Genomic DNA, 21,492 nt, shown 5'->3' with positions numbered 1-21,492 from the left:
ATCCTGATTCAATTCTTTGGGTTAGGTTCGTGATATCATACAGAGTCGACTAAAGAAATTACGAAACTGTCAATATTTGGAACAGGGTGTCAAGATTTTAAGAAGCTCCGTTAGAGATCTTTATCTCAAATAATTAAAATTTATATAATTATAAAAAAATATTTTTACAGGATATCCAAGGGTGTATTTTACAGAAATGCTTAAACTTTAAGAAAAGCTATAGCCCTAGATGACAACTTCGAGTACACTTACTCTATTTATTGTATGAAGTATTCTGAGTCTGAATACTCTATTTTCGCTTTTCCAAAGTAAAATGACCTTTATGTTTTGATATTGATTTATTAGGGAATTAGCTTAAAATATGGTTACATATTCAAATTATTACACATATTTTACCCAGGTGATATGTCTGAGCAAAGTACAACCGAAGATTACATTCATCCGCTGAATATTTTCAAAATCGACGCCAGAATCGATGAAAATATGGTGCTAATCGTGGTCATCACACTGTTGAAGGCACTCTGAATGGTCGTGATCGTTGAAGAAGTGCCGGACGTTGTGGTTGAGGTTGATGTTTGCGCCTCTGCCGTGGAAACCACAGCCAGCAGCAGTACGATCGCCGAAAAAATTACTACCGAAGAGTTCATCCTGCTGTTGTTAACTGGCTCGAAACGTTCGTGATAAACAGAAGTTGATTTGATTTTAAATTATAGGTCAGAACATATCAACAACTGAAACAATATTTCCCAAGTGTTGTTGTTGTTTCAGATGTTATGTTTTGTTGAATTTGACGCCAACAGTTTATATTATAAGAGCTATTTTTAAACATTCTACTTATTCGAAAAAAGGTTTGGAGCCTCAAAACGATAGTAAATTTTTGTTTCATAGACTCGTTATACCAATTCCAATCGCTTCCCAGTGAGTGATCAACACATTGCCGACCAAATACGAGATATCTCGTTTTTTCGCTCGGGCGAGTATAATACACTAAGAAGCATAATTCTTGTGTTATCAATTAAACAAAGAAACTATTTTGACAAAGTTGAAAACAACACGTTTGGTAACTCAAAGATATTAAATTTGTAGAATTTGGTTCATTAGTTTCTGAGATATATGACATTTGAGTTGGATATTAATTGAAGTTAATTTGAATATGGGTTTAGGTTTGGTTGTTATTAAATTTCTCATAGTTGCTTCATTGATGACTATGATGATCTACGATTTGACCTCAGCAACATTTTCGGCAGCGACAAAACAGGATTTCTCAAGTGACGATCGGTAGAATAAATATTTAAATACAAGGTTGTTTCGAAAAACGGAGTCTAAAAAAAAGTTATTAGTATTACCTTTTAACCCTCATACACTCCTGAATTTTTTATAAAATTTATAGTTTTGGAAAAATCGTAATGTAACTCACATATGTTTTTCAAACAATATTCACCTACAAAAATTCAATTTTCCGTAATTCAAAGTCTAAGAAAAAAAATCCGAACAAACATGCTTCAGAAAAAAGACTGTACACAGGAAATTTTTGACTCGATTTCCAGCAAAAAAAAAATGTCTGGAAACGTTCAGCAATCCAAATTTTTGCTGGAAACCAGCAATCGGTTTTCTAATTGCTGGATTTTTCAGCATTCGGTTGTGTTCTTGTCAAAAATCAGCAATCGGTTTCCAAATTGCTGGACTTTCCAGCAATTTTCTGGAAAATCAGCAATCCAGTTGTCAAATTGGAGTCTGTTTGTTTTCGTATGCTGATGCAAGGTAAGACTCTATTTTACGAATTTCGGTTAGATTAATGTATTTATTTTCATTTTCCCCTATATTCTAGCCACCAGACATCAAATAAAGGGGAAGTTTTTATTTGAAAGGTTGATATCTCATAAAAGATACTAATCAGAATTCTTTTCTCAGGTGGCGAATGATCAACACTTTGGCACAAAGCTGCCACTCCAGAGCCGTTGTTGTAAAATTTTTAGAAAAAGTTCTTGGAAATAAATACAAACATTATTGAAAAATGGAAGGAAGTAATTGTTTCTTATTGCTCATTATATGCACAGCCAGTATTCTTAATTTTGAATGAAAAATAAATTTGATACTAAATACAGCTGGTTGTTTTGAAAGAAAAATGGAAGGAAGTAATTGTTTCTTATTGCTCATTATATGCACAGCCAATATTCTTAATTTTGAATGAAAAATAAATTTGATACTAAATACAGCAGGTTGTTTTGAAAGAAATAGCTGGTTTCCAGCCATCCGGATTGCTGATTTTCCGGCAATTTGAATTGCTGGAAACCAGCAATTTGAATTGCTAGAAACCAGCATTAACGTTTGCTGTTTTTTTTATCAGCAATTTAAATTGCTGGAAATTTTGCTGGAAAGTCAGCGGGACAACAATTTTTTATTTCTATAACATTTTTGCTTGAACATTGCATACACACGTGAAAAAATGTGTACATATGTACTAAGTACAAATGATTCAAGTAAATCAGTTGCCTTCTGAGCTGATGTCCGTGAGTTTGATCCCAAGAGTAAACATCGAACACAGTTAAGTGATTGGTGTGCCCACTGCATTGTTGAGAAAAATCGCGAATGGCACAATGCTGTAAGAACTACTATCATAATCGAAACAAAAAAAAAGGATTTGGAACGCTTCATTTAGAAAAAAAACTTTTTTACTCATTACTTTAGGGAGGTAATTCTTTTGAACCACAAGCATAACCATTCTAAGCATGAGTGAAAATGTATCAATAAAGCAATAGCAAAGCAATAAAAGTAAAAAATTAGGTTAACTGTTCAAATAAGGTTTATTTTTTACTTTTGTAAACTCGATTAAAAATTAAGATTTTAGTTAGAACCATTGATGTTGAAGAATAAAGAATCTGCAATATATGTAAATAATGTTAAATAAAATCACCAGCTGAAATTTTACCTGAGAATAAAAACCAAGTTAAAAAATTATCATTAATTTTTTTTAATATTTCATAATTATAATCCTGTGATCCTGTGAAAATTTAAATCTAGATTTTTGAAAATACACATTCTTTTAAATGAATCTATACTTATTTTTTATGTGTGACTTTCATCAGGTTTGTGTTTCCTTTGATTGAATTGAACCAAGAATCAAAGTTATGAAACTGCGATCTCCTCCAATTTGAATACTTAGTGAAATTTAAACATTGATATTTTGATATTGATAAAAAACTTAAATTTGAGCTAAATCTGAAGATAAACCTGGGATTTTATTTCCTAGTCTGAATTCTGCATTTTGAACCCAAAATCAAATCCTTAATCTAAATTCCAGATAAGAAATCCTAAGAATTTGAAACCAAAAAGCAAAATTTGTATCAGAACTCGTAACCAAAAATCTTATATTTGATTCTGAATCTATGGTTTTCAATATGATTTTTTTTCAATTTTTTATTTGTTATTGAACTTGTAAATTTAGACAGCATTTTGAATGATGAAATTGTTTGACATTTTTCAAATCTGAACTTTCTTATGTTTCAACTTTGCATAAAAATTGAGGAAAAATATTTCAGATCCAAAAATGATTTGAAATTTTTATATTTTCTATTCATATTCCGAAATTGTGAGTTTCGAATCTTAAAAATTCATCATATTTTAGATTGAAATGTATCACCAAGGTTCGAAGCAGGATTCTTTAACAAAGATGATGCAAACTGAAAATCGAGAACAATAAACTGGGTACTTACTAGATATTTTTCCGCATGTATCTGGGCTGGAAAAATCCAGGCAATTTTATTTAAAAACCTTGCGAAATGAGGACATATTGTTTCATAATTTTCCCAAAAATCTGGCCAATATGCATGCGAATTACGGAATTATATCGAAATAAAAAAAGAACACGTGGAAAACTGCCTTAATTAAAACACATCAGTCATTTCAGAATCATATTTAAGGTTTCCAAAAATGGTTTATGTTTATTTTGGTAAAATTTGTTATAAAAAAATAATTGGACGCAAGATTCATAATTCTAATGACTTTATTGAAATTTTCGTTTGATTTTGCAAATTGAGTGAGAAATTCTGGTCAAAATCCGGACAATCTGGTAAGCTTAGTCTAACTTCATTGGGATTCAATATTTGGGACTGAATTACAATCAACAAGTGAGAAATTTTTTAAAAAACTTTTTTTTTTTTTTTGTTTCGATTATAGTCGTTTTACCATCTTTGTGGCATTCGCGACTTTATCAACGTTGCAGTTGGCGGAAAGTTATTGAAAAACTTATCCGGTACAACTGTGTTCGATGTTTACTCTTGGGCTCGAACTCACGGACATCTGCTCAGAAAGCAACTGACTTGCCAACTGAGCTATATCTCAAGCCCATTTTTAAAAAACTGATGTAGAATTGTGGTCCTGGAATGAGATTTTGTGGTTTTGGAGTCGAGATTAGTACACTAATGTTACTCATAAATCATTTAAGTTGTTCATCAAAATATAATAAGAAATTTTAAATTTTATCTTAAGCCAAAAAAAATTCTCTTGGCATTTTTGGACCTTCATTGGGGGGGGGGGGGTTTAACCCCTAAAAACACACACCCACCCCGTTCCTACGGCCATGAGATCAAATATAACACTATTATACCACAAAGTTTGAACTTTCTAAAGTTTGTATGGCCCAAGTTACAATAATTCTACGAAAATCGGTCTTTTTGGATTTTTACCATTCGAACTGCAATATCTCAAAAACTACGCTACGCTTTTCATTGAAATTTTGCTGAGTGATTGTGGAAATATAAAGCTGTCTGAAGTTTTCGAAAAAATCTACACATGAGATCAAAAGTTACGCGAGGTACAATATTTCAGGCATGAACCTAGAAATGCGATTTCTATAGAATTTTGGACGAATGTTTTCATAGGAAAAGCCTATTTTATGTTAAGCTACCAGTAAATCTATTTCAACCAAAAAATCAAAACAATATCGCGAAATTCTTAACACAAATGGAAAATTTATTCCATTTTTTTCTTTTCTTCATTGCTTTTGCCAGACATTTTTCGACTGATTTGTAGATGATAGAAATCGCATTTCTAAGTTTATGCCTGAAAAATTGTATTTCGCGTAACTTTTGATTCCATCGATAGAACTTTACAAAAACTTCAGACACGCTAGCTTTTTATTTCAACAATCAATCAGCTAAATTTCAATAAAAAGTTTAGCGTAGTTTCTGAGACATTGCAGTTTGAATGGTTAAAGTCCAAAAACTCCGATTTCGTAGAAATACTGTATCTCAGGTCACACAAATTTTAGAAAACTCAAACTTTGTGATATAATAGTGTGATAGTTTATCTATCTTACGCAGAAAATTTGATCAAAAAATATCATCAGAGTAAAAAGTTATGGAAGTTCGAAGTCGAAGTAACAGTGCGCGCGCTTCCAATTTCTATACAATTATGAACGGTACTGTACCTACTTGAGAATCGAAATACTTGTAAAAAAAGACTTAAATGATTTAAGGAAATTATCAGATGGCATTCTGCTAAATTTGAGCTATAACTGACAACGGGAAGGGTTTGCACTGAATCTCAAATGTGACAGTGATTCTGAGACATAGTGTTCTGAAGAAGCATTAAAACTGGTTTTTCAACAATTATTATTTCCTCAAACAAACATCGTGATTTTATTAAAATTTCAATCAAGACTAAATTTCTCCTGAAGACTCTAAACATGATTTTTATTAGTTGGTCCCATAAAGGGTGTCCACGAGGAAATTGCCACACACAAAATTTATTCGCAAAATCCGAGTTATCATCCGATTACCAAGGTTGCCGAAATCACAGAAAAATCTTTAATTTCACAGAATCTGTGTCACAGAACACAGAATTTTTGGAAAATTTACAGATTTCACAGAATTTTGAAATTTTATACATATTTTCAAAATTACTTTTTTATGTCAATTTAAATTTTGGATAATTATCTTTGAATTGGAGAAATATGATAAAATTTATAATGTTAATTGATTTTTCTGAAGTAAAATGTAAAAAATACGCAATTTGACATGACTTTTGAATGAAATTAATGGAAAAAGCTTCACAGAAAATCGTCACAGAATTTTTGGGAAAAATCACAGAAAATCAGAATTTTTTTTCGTCAAAACACAGAATTTTTTTCGGCAACCTTGCCGATTACCATCAAACTTTCTAGTATTCAAAATTAACTATTGAACTTCATTTTACCATTTTACACGAATTTTATTTACAGTCCATAAGCAAATTCTCGCACCTTGGCCTTAACCCCGGCCATAAGATTCTGCACAACCTGTGAATTAACCGTTTTTTGTATGTAAACCCATACTTTCTTCAGTTCCTCAATTGTCTTCACTGCCTTAGGTCGTTTAAGAAGGTGCTGCTTCATAATCGCCCAGTACTTCTCGATGGGGCGGAGCTCGGGATTGTTGGGAGGGATGAACATTTTCGGCACGAAATTGACCTTATTCACGCATACCACTTCAGCACGTCCTTGGAGTAGTGGCATGAAGCCAAATCCGGCCAGAAGATTGTTGAGACGTTGTGGGCCTTCAGGAGAGAAGGCAGCCGCTTCTGGGGGCACTCTTTCATTTACACCTGTCCGTTAATCTTGTCCTGGGTCACGAAAGGTGCAATCCGCTTCCCGCACGTGCAAAGGCTTGTCAAACCAGGAATTGAGTGCGGACATGCTCCAAAACGCAGAACTTATCCTTGGCCGTGAAAAACAGGTTGCCGGAGATCTGTTTGAAGTTGGCCTCCACATATGCTTCGTCGTCCATGATGCAGCATTCAACTTTCGTCAGCTTGTTGAGGTACAACTTCCTGGCACGGGTTTCGGCGGACTTGTTCTGCTTCTCGTCGCGATTAGGGGCTTTTTGTACCTTGAACGTTCGAAGCCCAGCCTTTGGGGCCGTTCACTAATTACGTAAGCACGATTTTGGAAATTTTCAACCCTCCCTCCCCCCCTGGTAAGACAAAGTAAGATTTTTCAAAACCCCCCCGTCCCCCCCTAGTAAGATCTTACGTTTTTTATTCTTTGAGAAATTTACACTTTTTTTTAGGTTTTATCTTTGGCACTTTACCAGCATTATGGCATTCGTGGTAGACACGTTGACACGTTTTTTTCAAAAATAGCTTGAAAATATTAAAAATGTGACATACATACTTCAAAGCAAAGCACTTTTTAAGTAAAATTTAAAAAAACTGAATTTGAAAATCACAATCTATACAAAACAACAGATGAAATGTCATAAACGATTAAAGAAATCATTATTCATGACATGTTTGGGGTAACAATAATTTTCAATAAATTTCCACAATCTAATAAACGATATAAAATTTAAATTCCGATTTCTAAAAGAGAGGTCAGGTACATTGTGCTAATGCACCCTAAAAAATTGTTATGTGTTTTACCAGAAAATCATAAATATCATTCTATACTACTAGAATTGAGGCAAAAATGTTTAACGACAATCACGTAAAAGCTCAGACTCATTCAGTGGTAAGCGATAAAGTTTTAGGTTTTTTTTTTTTTGTAAATCTTTTGTAAAATGTAGAATTGGTAGTGTCTATCACTGAAAAAACTGTCTAGAGATTCATTATTTAAAGCACCTTATATTGATTTTTAAAGATTTTTTCTGAATGAAGTCATTTTCGAAATATGATGGATTCAAGTCGTGGTGTCACAACGCGTTATTTTCCTGTTGTTTCTATAAATTTCTCAATTGAGAAGATTGTTATGATGAAAAGCGGAAAGCGACGATCTTTTTTAATAATGTGATTTAGTGTTTTTAGTTAAGTTGATAATTGATTCTCTATAAATTTTATAGAACATGTAATTTTTTTTATTAATTCAAAGACATCAAAAGATAAATAACCTAACATCAAAATTAACCAACAAATAGGTAGAGAGTAAAATAAGACCTGAGTAATATGGTTTTGTATGGCTGTGGCTGTGATGAATTTTTAATGTAATATTTCTTACGTAAGATTTTTGGAAACCCCCCCTACCCCCCTAGTAAGAGATCGTAGCAAATGTGAAACCCCCCCACCCCCCTATGTGCTTACGTAATTAGTGAACAGCCCCTTAGTTTTGGCCTTCTGGACAAAACTTCGGCTTAGGTGCAGCTTCTTAGCCACATCCCGAACGGAGGCATTCGGGTTTCGGTTGAAGGCCCCAAACTACGCGTTGTGATTTTTGGTGTTGTACGGAATACTTTTTCCTTCAGTTCTGGGCTTCCGATCGGTGGTCAATCGTTCCTCGAACCGCTTAATCACTCGCGACACCGTGGAATTTGCAATTCCCATAGTTTTAGCGATGGAAAGATGCGAGAGATCCTTGTTCTCGCGATGAATGCGCAAGATTTTATCACATACGAGCTATTTTTTAGACTCCATTTCCGCAAATTTTGATCACAGGCCTTCAAAACTTACAGGATGTAAACAATGCACTATGCACTGAAGAGACGAACCAGCCTAATTAAATTTAAGTCTATTTTTGATTAGGTACATACTTACTGTTACCATTGATAATTCAATGCAAATGTTCACAGAAAGTTTTTGGGTTAAATAGTCTCTAAGTTTGCTTTAGAACTTAATCAGAATTCGTTGACATATTTATTCAATAATGAAAAAAAAAAATAGTTTTAAACATTTTGTCTAAACTATAAATTTTAAATGTGTTCAATGAAAAACGTTTTACGAAAATATTGTAACTATTTTACAAAAACAATTTAAATGCAATCTTCCTTTTTATTAAGTAAAAAATAATAAAAAAGCGATTGAAATTTATTCATAAAAAAACCTTCACCCTTAGACAGATCTTTCTACGGCCTCCTGAACTTTTAATGAATTTAGGATCTTTGGTTTTAACTCTGGAAAACGGTTTTCTATTGAAAGAAAAATATTTCGTTTTCAAAATTTTAACTTAACCAAAGATGCACAATTATTGTAGGTTATAATAACTAAGTAATAACAACGACTACCGGTTATTTCATTGTGAAGAAGACTGAACGAAATGATTGATATAGGGATTATGGAAAATTAAAAAAAAACACACTATAATTATAATATCTGTTGATGGTCACATTTTCTGTTGAAGGCAAAGACTCGAATTGATTTATCCGGTAAACAGCGAGAAGAACGAGGTAAGAATTGTAGACAGTATCGAACTGATCGTGGTCAGCAAACTGGACAGTGATGTTTGGATAGTTGAGATGATAGTACTGATGGTAGTCGAAATGGTTGACGACGTAGATGTTTGTGCTTCAGTCGTTGAGACCGCAACCAGCAGCAGTACCACAGCCGAGAAAATCACCGCCGAATTCATCCTTTTTGCTTGCGTTGTTGTTGAGTTGCCCGAAACTTTTGCGCCGAAATGCGATTGGTTAGATTTATAACCATCAACCCCCGACAGACGGTTGTTGTTTCAGTTGTATAAATTTCAGCCAATGCGACATGGTATCGGCAGTTAATTTGGGCCTATTGCTATTACCTACTTATTCAGAATATATTTTTTCTTTTTTTTTTTCAGAATATATGAGAAACTGATTTTGTATGTGTTTTCAATGTCAGTCCACCACCTGATCGTTGAAAAATGTCGCTAATCGGAACCAAAAAACAAATCCGACGATTTTAAGAACCTGTCATATTTCCGAGAACTTTTAAAACTAAACTTTAAATGATAAAATCCAATCTGAACTACTCTACCTTATCAATCAGTGTAAGGCGCGTCTTTTTTGTTCACGACTGAGATTTACGAACTTTGCAGATTTTTAACAGTTTGTATCATTGAACTGTACACCTCCTTGAAATAAAAAAAAATAGCGAATAGAGATAACCAATTGCGTAATTAAAATTCACGGAGAAACATATGACAACATTGGTTACAATATGAGTCAATTCAGCTATAAATATGGCTGCCTGGTTCAAACGCGTATTGACCTCAACTGAATCGGGCAGAAGGTGATGCTTGAATCCAAAATGCATGGTTGATTTAGCGTTGCATAGTAAACCTTATTTTCAAGTTGTGTCATAGATTCGGATACATAAATACTAAAATTTGAGCGATATTCAGCTGCTTTATGTAGTGTGAATCCTGCTCAAGAAGTACTTGAAACAACGTTAGATACCATATATTTTCCAGTTTAAAGGACCAATATAGTTAGACAAACATCACCAATAAGTTTCTACGTTCTTTAATGTTGATAAAATAGAAAAACAACAACAAAAATAATAATAGTACTCAAAAACGACAAATATGACAACAAATTTATAAAATTCAAAAACAAATACAAATACAAATAAGATTACAAAACAAAAAATTAAAATGATAACAAACATTATAAATAAACAAAACAAAGAATGTTTTCAATGTGTCTAAAATATGTTTAAAAACAATCAAAATTGTCATAAATTGACTAGAAATTACACTAATTACATTGACAATAGTTTATTTTTAGTAACAAGTTAAAAAGTTTAGGAAAAAACGTTCCATTTTCGCAACACATAGTATTCGAGCGTGTTGAAAAAATCGAACAAGGCCTGAACAGCACTCGCTCGTTAATCGGACGATTAATCGAATAACCTCGGTAATCGGACGTTTTTGGGAGGTGATTCCAAAGCTATTCCAAAGCAGTTTGATTATTCGATGATTTTTTTTTTTGCTCGATTATTATCAGGCAATATTTGTTTTCATATACTTATTTGTTATCAAATGTTTGTAGCTCTTAAAACTCATTGGACTTAGATTTTCTCACTATTTATTACTCAATCTTCAATATTATAGTATTGTTACGGAATTTAAAGATAAACCGTAAGTCCAAGAAGAACCGATTAGAAACCGAAAAGTTAAACCGGTTGGGATATGTCATTATGACGGATAAAAATAAAAGACAGTGTTAATTGAAAAGCTAAACGAAAACCACGCGTTTTATTCACTACGCCTCCGCGGATCTTTTACCCGAAATTCCCGGTATTCTAGTTCTAACATCCGGTAGAGTCCTCTCATGTATCGTGTTGGTTCAAGCGTAAATCGAAATACGTCCTTCCCCCGGATAAATCGTCACACTGGTGTCAGAAGTGGGGTTGAGGTTATGGACGAAGCGCCCGGGACAAGACGTTTCGAAACTCCTTCTTCGGATGTGTTCGCCGGATCCAAATGGTCCGAGAACCGAGATCAGCGACCGGGTAAAGAGGATCTTGCTGAAAAATTTACAGACCTGACTGCAAAGCTGTCCAGGAAGATGGACAAATTAAGCATGACATTTTCTCAAAACGTGCAAGAGCTTCGGACAGGCATTCGTGACATTGGCCTTGAACTCGAAAACGTGAAAATTCAAGTCAGCCTTTGGGAGAATCAGCGAGAATTTAACGCCGCATTGAATGCTTTTCAGTTTTCGGATAATCCTGTGGCTGGAAGTTCTCCAGCAGCCAACAATCGTCGCGTAACTGTTGGAGGCAACTCCGAAACAATTGAAATTACGAACGACGAAACGATGGCTACAACTAGTGTGATCCAGCAGAATAGTGATTTTGGAGCGCGTGCAAAACTTACTCCTGAAGTGTTTGATGGTACAAAAAATTGGAGTGATTATCTGTTAACATTCGAGCTTATAGCTGAAGTTAACCAATGGAACGATGCTTTGAAGTGCAAATATTTGGCTGCAATGTTGCGTGATTCTGCACTAGAAGTTTACCGCATACTTCCAGCACCGCAAAAGAATGACTTCGGAGCTCTCAAATCCGCATTAGATAAACGTTTCGGCGGGAAACTTCATCAGGCATTGCACCACGCTCAATTGCGCTCACGACAACAGCAAAAGGGAGAAGATCTTACTCGGTTTGCTGACGACATCCGTCGTCTGGTCGCGTCTGCTTATTTCGACTGCAGTCCACAGGCTCAAGATAAAATTGCCTTGAACCATTTTCTCGACGGACTGAGTGATCCGACTCTGCAAGATCTTGTCCGTTTCAGTCTTCCCAATACGCTGGAAACCGCATTGCAATCATCTTTGCAGTACCATCTCTCTCGCACCGCAACGCGAGCTATATCGAGACCTGTTCGAATGCTGCAAGGCGGAATGTTCGGAATCTGACGAAGATTCCTACTGTAGCGAGGAGCCCGTTTATGGTGTGCGTACTACTGCCACGCAAACGAGAGAAAATCGTCGGAGTGATAAAAATAAGTGGCGCCGGAAGAAGAAAAACTCGGGAAACGAAACCACACCAGTTTAGAGGAGCATAAACTGGTTGAAAGTGTTAGTGATGCTCCCCCCAAAATTCTATTTGTGCACTCTTTGAACCGACATCGTGGTAGTTATCTCGCTCGTGTTAGTGTGAATGGGATTCCATGTGAGGCGGTTGTTGATTGTGGTGCTGGAAAGACTATAGTGAGTCGGAAATTTTGGTCACTCTTTAATCAGCAACCCACACCATCTCGCCAGAAATTCATTCGAACTGTATCGGGTGAACTCCTACCTGTGTATTCCGAAGCAAGTGTTGTTTTTAATTTCGACAAACATCGAGTGAAACATGACGTTTGGGTCGTCGACATTGCAGAAGACTGCATAATAGGAAGTGATTTCTTGACCAAACAAGGTTGTGTCGTCGACTTCATAAGAAACACTTTGCATATCTCGGACGGTAAATCAGTGCAATTAAAAACGGAAGAAACGGATAAAGAAGAAGTAAGTGTGTATAAAGTGAGTGTGATAGAAGATGTTGAGATACCGGCGTGGAGCGAAGCTGTGATAAGTGGTCGCTGTTCTAGTGAATCATCATCACCAATCATCGTCGAGGGAGCGCTGGAACAAAATGACTTGTTTGTTGCTCGAGCTGTGACAAATGTCAACAAACGATACATTCCTTTGCGAATTATGAACGTTTCTGAGACAGCACAGACCATTGCTGCGGGAACTCTAGTTGCAAACGGCTGGACAGCAGAGGTAATTACCAATCCTGATCAGATTCCGTGTAAGTCACCTCAATTGCAAGCTATTTTTCAGGAATCTACCAAAAATCTCGACGACACTGAAAAACAAAAATTCGCTCAGTTTTTGTCTAACAATAGCGATGTGTTCAGTGCAGGACCACTAGATGTTGGAAAAACTACTTTGGTCAAACATCGCATCAACACCGGCGACCACTCGCCAATCAAGGTTCCACCAAGGAAAATTCCATTGGCGAAACGAGAATGCGTGGACAAAATGATCGAAGAAATGAAGGAGAATGGAATTATCCAACCATCGCAAAGTCCTTGGTGTTCGCCGATTGTACTTGTCCGGAAAAAGGATGGAACTCAAAGGTTTTGTGTTGATTATAGGAAGTTGAACGAATTAACTAAAAAAGATTCTTATCCACTTCCCAGGATTGATCTGACGTTAGATGCGCTCAGCGGCTCAAGATGGTTTTCTACGGTCGATCTCCAAAGTGGTTTCTGGCAAGTAGCGATGGACGACAAAGATCGCGAGAAAACGGCCTTTTCGGCAGGGAAAGATCTTTGGGAATTTTCCGTTTTACCTTTTGGCCTGTGTAACAGCCCTGCCACATTGGTCGAACTAGTCCTACAAGGGTTGTCCTGGAGGTTTTGCTTAATCTACATGGACGATATAATCGTTCACTCTAAAGACTTCGACGAGCACTTGTGTCATCTATCGGAAGTGTTCCAAAGACTGCGTGAAGCAAACCTCAAAGTGAACCCCAAGAAATGCAATTTCATGCAACAAAGAGTTCGATACCTCGGACACATTGTATCAGCCCAAGGTGTTGAAACCGACCCTGACAAAACAAAAGCAATAGACGAATGGACTGTTCCTTCAAATAAGTCGCAACTTCGAAGCTTTCTTGGAGTTTGCGCATATTACAGGAAGTTCATCCAAAACTTCTCGACAATAGCCAGACCTCTTCATAAACTGACAGAGCTTAATACGCCTTTTGGGTGGAGCAGTGAATGTGAAGATGCCTTTCAATCTTTGAAAGCCAAGTTAGTAAGAACTCCTGTGCTTGCTTACCCTCAAACAAACGTCGAGTTTATCTTGGATACCGATGCCTCTTACTGTGGAACTGGTGCTGTTCTTTCACAGATCCAAGAAGGAACAGAGCGCGTGATAGCCTTCTATAGCAAAACTTTGTCCAAAGCCGAACGCAACTATTGTGTAACAAGGAAGGAACTAGTAGCAGTTACGAAAGCAGTACAACATTTCCACCATTATCTTTACGGACGACGATTTAAACTTCGAAAAGACCACGCAGCACTTACGTGGCTTAGGAGTTTTAAGGATCCAGAAGGGCAAGTTGCAAGGTGGATCGAAAGACTTTCCCAATACGATTTTATAAGTGAACATCGTCCTGGCAAGAAGCACAGCAATGCAGATGGATTGTCTAGACGACCTTGTCGGGAGCTGGGGTGCAAACACTGTGCCAAGTTGGAAACAAGTGACGAACAGCTGCGAGCTTCCGAAGATGTTTTAGTTTGCAACCTGGTCGCTGCTGAGTCCGACTCCATGCGGGATGCTCAAAAACGCGACCCTTGTTTACAGGCTGTGAACGGCTGGCTTTCACAGGGTTTTCAACCGAAACTCGAAGAAATATCTCATCTTCCACCCCTTTGTAAAACGTACTGGACGATGTTCGATTGTTTGACAATTCAAAATGAAGTTATCTGCCGTAAGTTGATGAACAATGTTGGTCACCACTTACAAGTTATAGTTCCAAAAACTGAAGTTAAGGGTGTGCTACAACAAATACATGGTGGTCTTACTGGTGGACATTATGGCATAACAAAAACATTAGTGAAAGTGAAACAACGTTTTTATTGGTCTGGGATGAGTAGAGACGTTAAAATTTTCTGTATGACCTGTGAAACGTGTGGAGCTCGGAAAGGTCCCTCAAGAAGATCGCGGGGCGAGTTGCAGCCAACGATAGTAGGAGAACCTTTTGAAAAACTAGGCATCGACGTGCTGGGGCCCTTTCCCGTAACCGAAAAAGGAAACAGGTGGATTTTGGTAATGACGGATTATTTTACCAAATGGCCTGAGGCTTCAGCTATTCCATCTCAAACCGCCGACGTTGTTGCCGAAGAACTTTTAGGGTCTGTCGTTTGCCGCAGGGACCGACAAAAAACACAAACACAGCACAGTACATATCGTGCAACACAAATCCTGGAGTGCTGACACATAAATTTTCGTGTGCGACACTTCGGTTTGGCACAGCACTTCAATTGTGTTGTGCTGCATCAAATCAACACGACACAGTTCCCAGTTGTGTCGTGTCGAGAAGAACACAGTTGTGCTTAGCACGCAACACAGTGTGTTTTACGAGAAAGGCTATTTTAACCCGTCGCGCTTGATTGGACAGCATTTCTCCGTATTTCACATGGCGAAGTTCTTCACTCACATTGTGTCGAGAAAGAAGCTTGAAAGCAAACGAAAAAAATCTATCCAGTTCGCCTGCTGGCAGATTTGCAACAATTAAAATCTCATCGTTTCGGGACCGGCACACGAACACACTGTGTCGTCAACTGTGTCGGATTTTGTGTCGCATGCAGTACTGTGCTGTGTTGCGACCGACACGCAACAAAAGAAGATCAACACAGACACAGCACAGTTTCGTTTCGGATGTGCCGTGTCATCAAATTGTGTTGCACTTACTGTGTTCGTGCTGTTTTCGGTCCCTGGTTTGCCGTTACGGAGTGCCCAAGCAAATCCATTCCGATCAAGGACGCAACTTCGAGAGTGATGTCTTCAAAAGCTTGCTCGATAGACTGGGTTCTCGGAAGACAAGGACCACTCCGTTACACCCGCAATCTGATGGCCAAGCAGAAAGATTCAATCGCACCCTTCTAGATTACCTTGCTAAATTTGTTGACCATGACCAGAAAAACTGGGACAAATTGCTCCCACTTGCTTTGCTAAGCTACCGATCAGCCATTCATGATGTGACTAAGTTCAGTCCTGCACTTCTGAACCTAGGTCGCGAGCTACAACTACCGGTTGATCTTTGGAGAAGTTCTTCACCTGATGAAATCAGGCCAGTTGCAAGCTTTGTACAGGAAAAGCTAGAAGCCATGCAAACGGTGTGCGAAGTGGCACGAAACAACATCTGCATTGCAGCGGAATCGATGAAAAAGCGTTACGATCTGAGATCCAATCAACCGAACTTTTTCGAAGGGGACTTAGTGTGGTTGTATAACCCTCAGCGAAAAGTGGGAAGATGTCCAAAATTGCAAAGAGATTGGGAAGGCCCCTACATAGTTCTTCGGCGCATAAGTGATTTGGTGTACGAAATACGTCGCGAGAAAACCGTTGGCAGGAAGAAGATTGTACACATCGACAGATTAGCAGCTTTCAACGCTACCCAGGTCGGGACGACTGGGATCTTAGAGGGGGACAGTGTTACGGAATTTAAAGATAAACCGTAAGTCCAAGAAGAACCGATTAGAACCGAAAAGTTAAACCGGTTGGGATATGTCATTATGACGGATAAAAATAAAAGACAGTGTTAATTGAAAAGCTAAACGAAAACCACGCTATTTATTCACTACGCCTCCGCGGATCTTTTACCCGAAATTCCCGGTATTCTAGTTCTAACATCCGGTAGAGTCCTCTCATGTATCGTGTTGGTTCAAGCGTAAATCGAAATACGTCCTTCCCCCGGATAAATCGTCACAGTATTTTGAGTCAAAACCTTTTACCAAAATAATGTTTCTGTCATGACATACTTGGTAATCGAACGTTTTCGGTAGTCGTGTGCGTCCGATTAACGAGCGAGTACTGTATTGTAAAGTTATAGCATTTTTATACCGACTTAATAGGTGAGAAATATTCTTGAAGGAAGTCTCATTTAATCTAGTTTTAGTTTCTTACTATCTTGATTCATCGTGCTTTATCTTGTTGTTTTTAACACTTACTAAATGCTGGTTCATTTTGTTTTGTCTTCTTTTATCTTGTTTTTTCTTTCTTCATCATGTTCATTTTGTTTTATCATATCTTATTTTATCTTATGTTTTATCTTATTATCTCGGGTATTTGGTTTAATCTTGATTATCTTGATTTATTTTGTTCCATTTTGTTTTATTTTGTTTATCATGTGTTATGTTGTTTCATTTGAATCTAGATTTAGCCTGATTATTTTGTTACAAATTTAATTTATCTCGTTTTATCCTTTTTTCACCTTGTTTTGTCTTGGGTAATCTGTTTAAATTATTTGATCACAGTTTATCGTATATTAAGTTTTTTTTTATCTTGTTGTATATACATAAATTCATCTTTCGTATCTTATTTTTTCTTGCTTTAACATTTTTATCTACAGTACCGTTCATAATTATATAGAAATTGGAAGCACGCACACTGTCACTTCGGCTTTGAACTTTCATAACTTTTTACTCTGATGATACTTTTTGATCAAATTTTCTGCGTTAGATAGATCAACTATCACACTATTATAGCACAAAATTTGAGCTTTCTGGAGTTTGTGTGGCCTGAGATGCAGTAATTCTACGAAAATCGGACTTTTTGGACTTTGACCATTCAAACTGCAATAGCTCAGAAACTACGCTAAATTTTTTATTGGAATTTTGCAGAGTGGTTGTTGAAATATTGAGTTAGCATGTCTGAAGTTTTTGAAAAATTCTTTCGATGGGAGAAAAAGTTACACGAGGTACAATATTTCAGGCATGAACCTAAAAATGCGATTCCTATAGAATTTTGGACGATTCATGAGAGCAATATCGTTTCCATCTACAAATCAGTCAAAAAGTGTCTGGCAAAAGCAATGAAGAAACGAAAAAATGGAATAAATGATCCATTTGTGTTTTAAAATCAGAATCTCGCGATATTGTTTTGAATTTTTGGTTGAAATAGATTTACTGGTTGTTAAACACAAAATAGGATTTTCCTATAAAAACATCCGTCCAAAATTCTAAAGGGTGATATGGTCAAAATTTGGTCAATATCAACTTGAAGTATTTCTTTCAATTTTGCATTTAAAAAACCTGAACATCCTTCATTTTGAAGTTGTGTGTGTGTGTAGAATGTTGCTCCTATTTTGATTTTGGAATTCACTCTTCAGTTGTCAAAATGCCGTCCAAGGAAGAAGAGCAGCGTATCAAAATTTTGCATCGCGAAAATCCGAGCTACTCGCACGCAAAACTGGCAAAATCGCTAAAAGTTGCCAAATCAACCGTTACAAATGTAATTAAAGTGTTTGGGGAACGTTTGTCGATAGCCAGGAAGTCTGGATCGGGGGGAAATCGAAAACCGGGAGCCGCTGAGACGACAAAGAGAGTTGCCGGTAGTTTCAAGCGAAACCCTAACCTCTCTCTCCGAGATGCCGCAAATAAGCTGGGTGCTGGGTGTATCGTCTACAACCGTGCATCGAGCCAAAAAACGAGCCGGACTATTGACTTACAAGAAGGTAGTGACTCCAAATCGCGATGATAAACAAAATACGACGGCCAAAGCGCGATCCCGGAGGCTGTACACGACAATGCTGACGAAGTTTGACTTCGTGGTAATGGACGACGAAACCTACGTCAAAGCCGACTACAAGCAGCTTTCGGGACAAGAGTTTTATACGGCAAAAGGAAGGGGAAAGGTAGCAGATATTTTCAAGCACATGAAACTGACAAAGTTCGCGAAGAAATATCTGGTTTTGCAAGCCATCTGTACCTGTGGCTTGAAAAGAAGCATTTTCATAGCTTCCGGGACTGTCAACCAAGAAATTTACGTGAAAGAGTGTTTGAATAAACGTCTGCTGACTTTCCTGAAGAAACACGGTTGTACCGTACTGTTTTGGCCGGATATGGCATCTTGCCATTACGGTAAAAATGCCATGGAGTGGTACGCCGCCAACAACGTGCAGGTGGTTCCCAAGGACAAGAACCCTCCCAACACGCCAGAGCTCCGCCGAATTGATAAATACTGGGCTATTGTCAAGCGGAATCTAAAGAAGACCAAAAAACTGCTAAGGACGAGCAGCAGTTCAAGGCAAACTGGCTTTCTGCGGCGAAGAAGGTGGACAAGGTGGCTGTACAAAATCTGATGGCAGGGGTAAGGCCCGGCAATTCGGATTTGGAAAAGCGGAAGCCTAACTGAATATTTTTCCTGAATTTTATACTAATTAAACTTGAAAAAGAAATTTAATTTGATTTTTTAAATAAACGATTTCACCGATTTACACGCGTTTTCCCTTGACCAAATTTTGACCTTATCACCCTTTAGGTTTATTCTGGTTTATTTTCTTTTATCTTGTTTATCCTATTTTATTTAGTATTATCTTGTGCCTCTTGTGTTATGTTAACTTCTAAATAGTTAATTTTGTTTCATATTACCTTGTTTTTTCCTCTTATAATATAACTAATAATGTTACCTCGTTATAATATAACGAGATATTTCTTATTTTTCAAATCAATTTTTACTCTTGTTTTTATTGATTTGTTTTTTTCGAGTTTTTTCTTGTCTTTTAACTTATTTATTGTTTTAAGATGACAATAAGAACATTAAGCTTTTTATTTTGTCTTCGATAAAACCATGTTCGACCGCCCATAAAGAAAAAAAAAGAATCCGGTAAAAATGCAACACTTTTTCGGATTGCCTATAAACAGTAAAAAATGCAACGACTATCCGGAGAGAGATTTATTAACGAAATTGAAAATATTGCCCATCAATGTTTTCGTTTCCTTCAACCACGATTGAAAGTCGTAGACAAATCCAGGCAATTCCGGGTTTGAATCCGGGCCAGCTTTGGTGTCGATTATAGTTAAAGTTAGTGCCAACAGTACTACTACTGCCGTGATAAGCTGCATGTTGCCTGTGTACTGTTAGGAAAACGAGGAAATTTAAAATTAACCCAAATTGCTTTGTTTGTGTTGTTTCAGGTGATTGTTCAGGGCTCCTCGAAATTTTAAAGTGCCCGAAAAAATAAAATATTTGCAAATAACAGTAACAGATTATTTACCTAAGTCTGTGCATTTTTTTTCATTTGTGGATACCAGCGTTTTGAATATACGCATATTCCAACAAGAATGAAACTATTTCTACAGAATAAAAATAATCCGTGGCCTTGATTGCATAAAAACATATAAATTTAGACCTACATTCAAAAGATAATAAAGATTGATCTTCTCTAAAATCTCAAAAATGTGTGACCACTTTCTTGGCTTCAGTATTCGACTACCTACCTTTCATAAAAAAATTTTCTCTTCCATTATGCCATTCAGGTAATTTAAATTTTATGGGGTTCTATTACTGAAATTGGGATACCATAGATAGAGAGAAACATAAAGTTAAGAGTACTTACTTCTTATCGAAGGCCAGATTGTACAACCGACTGGAGGTCTTCATACCGTAGACGTTAACGCTGCCGTTTTCGTAAACGGCGGCCAGTAGCTCATCGGTCGCATTGAAATCCATAAACGTGACACCGTTGTTTATGCGATCAGCCTCCAGACGTTTGGCGCTGCTCGCTTTTTTGTAACCCATCAAGCGAATGCCACCGGAAGTGAGCCCAACGGCTATTTCCTCCCGGTCCGCCTTCGGACAGGCCACACAGTACAGGTTGTCGGTGAGGATTTTCTTCACATTCGCAAAAACAGCTGTAAGCAAATGAAATGGATTAAATTCATACCTTCGGATGTTCAAGGATCTATGTTTTAAAGAACTTTTTTAAAAATAGAAATTAAAATTGAAATCCTAAATTTCAGACAGGACTCACGTTTCCCTTCCACGGTTTTGATGCGCATCATCTCGATGCCCCAGTTCTTGTTGACCCGGGCAAACATCCGTCGGTCGGTGAAAAACTGCAGATCGCTTCCATCTTCGTTTACGTGACCGCTGGAACAGAGCGACTCGAATGCCGGGAAGCTGTGCAGCTGACTGTCCTTGGCACATGAGATTATTTCGTACATTTTTGGTTGGCGTTTATTCGACCACTCGCTATCAAATTATTCACAATGTTTTGTAATTGTTTTGTAATAATTTACTAACAATATACAATCACAAACTTTTTTAAAAATTTCGATTCGCTTTTTACCGGTCACTTTAGCGGGCTGTTTGATTCAAAAACATTGTTTTGGTTTTTGCTTTTGTTTGTGGCCAAGCCCATGTGGTAAATTTAGCGGAGGGAGATTTCACTGCTGAACATAACTCACACTAACGCAAGGAACAAGTGGAGGATGCATGGTGTGTTGTTCAGATCTCGGCAACGTTATACAATCCGTGTGGTGCACATCTCTCAGATTTAAGCTTTTTCTTCAGATTTAAGCTTTTTTTCTCAGATTTGAGCGCTTTCATCTCCTATGCTCTCAAGGCAAAAAAAGCTTAAATCTGAGGAAGGAAAGCTTGAAAACGAGATTCCCCAACGCTTAGATAAAATATGTTGGTCACACGATTTGACAGGAAATTTAAAAACTTGAAATTAGTCTTACTAAAAACTGTTTTCTGGATTCGGTGTCCAGTTACCTGGATTTTTTTATACCTATTCTTATTATTTTAGTTTCAAACCCTTGCCAGG

At 37.0% G+C, this 21,492-nt stretch overlaps 1 protein-coding gene across 1 annotated transcript in view; it reads right to left on the bottom strand.

Annotated features, from left to right (window-relative positions):
- Positions 1-21,155, bottom strand: part of LOC129747446 (uncharacterized) — a 33,628-nt gene extending 12,473 nt beyond the window's left edge. Inside the window, exons 1-2 of the mRNA XM_055741679.1 lie at positions 20,695-21,155; positions 20,281-20,575 (exon numbers count right to left, since the gene is read on the bottom strand). Of these exons, the coding sequence (XP_055597654.1) occupies positions 20,281-20,575; positions 20,695-20,887 (488 nt within the window). The 5' untranslated portion in view covers positions 20,888-21,155. The remainder of the gene's footprint in view (positions 1-20,280; positions 20,576-20,694) is intronic.
- Between the last annotated feature and the right edge of the window lie 337 nt (positions 21,156-21,492).

This window comes from Uranotaenia lowii, chromosome 2, assembly GCF_029784155.1.
Source record: "Uranotaenia lowii strain MFRU-FL chromosome 2, ASM2978415v1, whole genome shotgun sequence".
In the NCBI taxonomy this organism is placed as follows: Eukaryota; Metazoa; Arthropoda; class Insecta; order Diptera; family Culicidae; genus Uranotaenia; species Uranotaenia lowii.
This window is presented reverse-complemented; position numbering and strand designations above follow the sequence as displayed.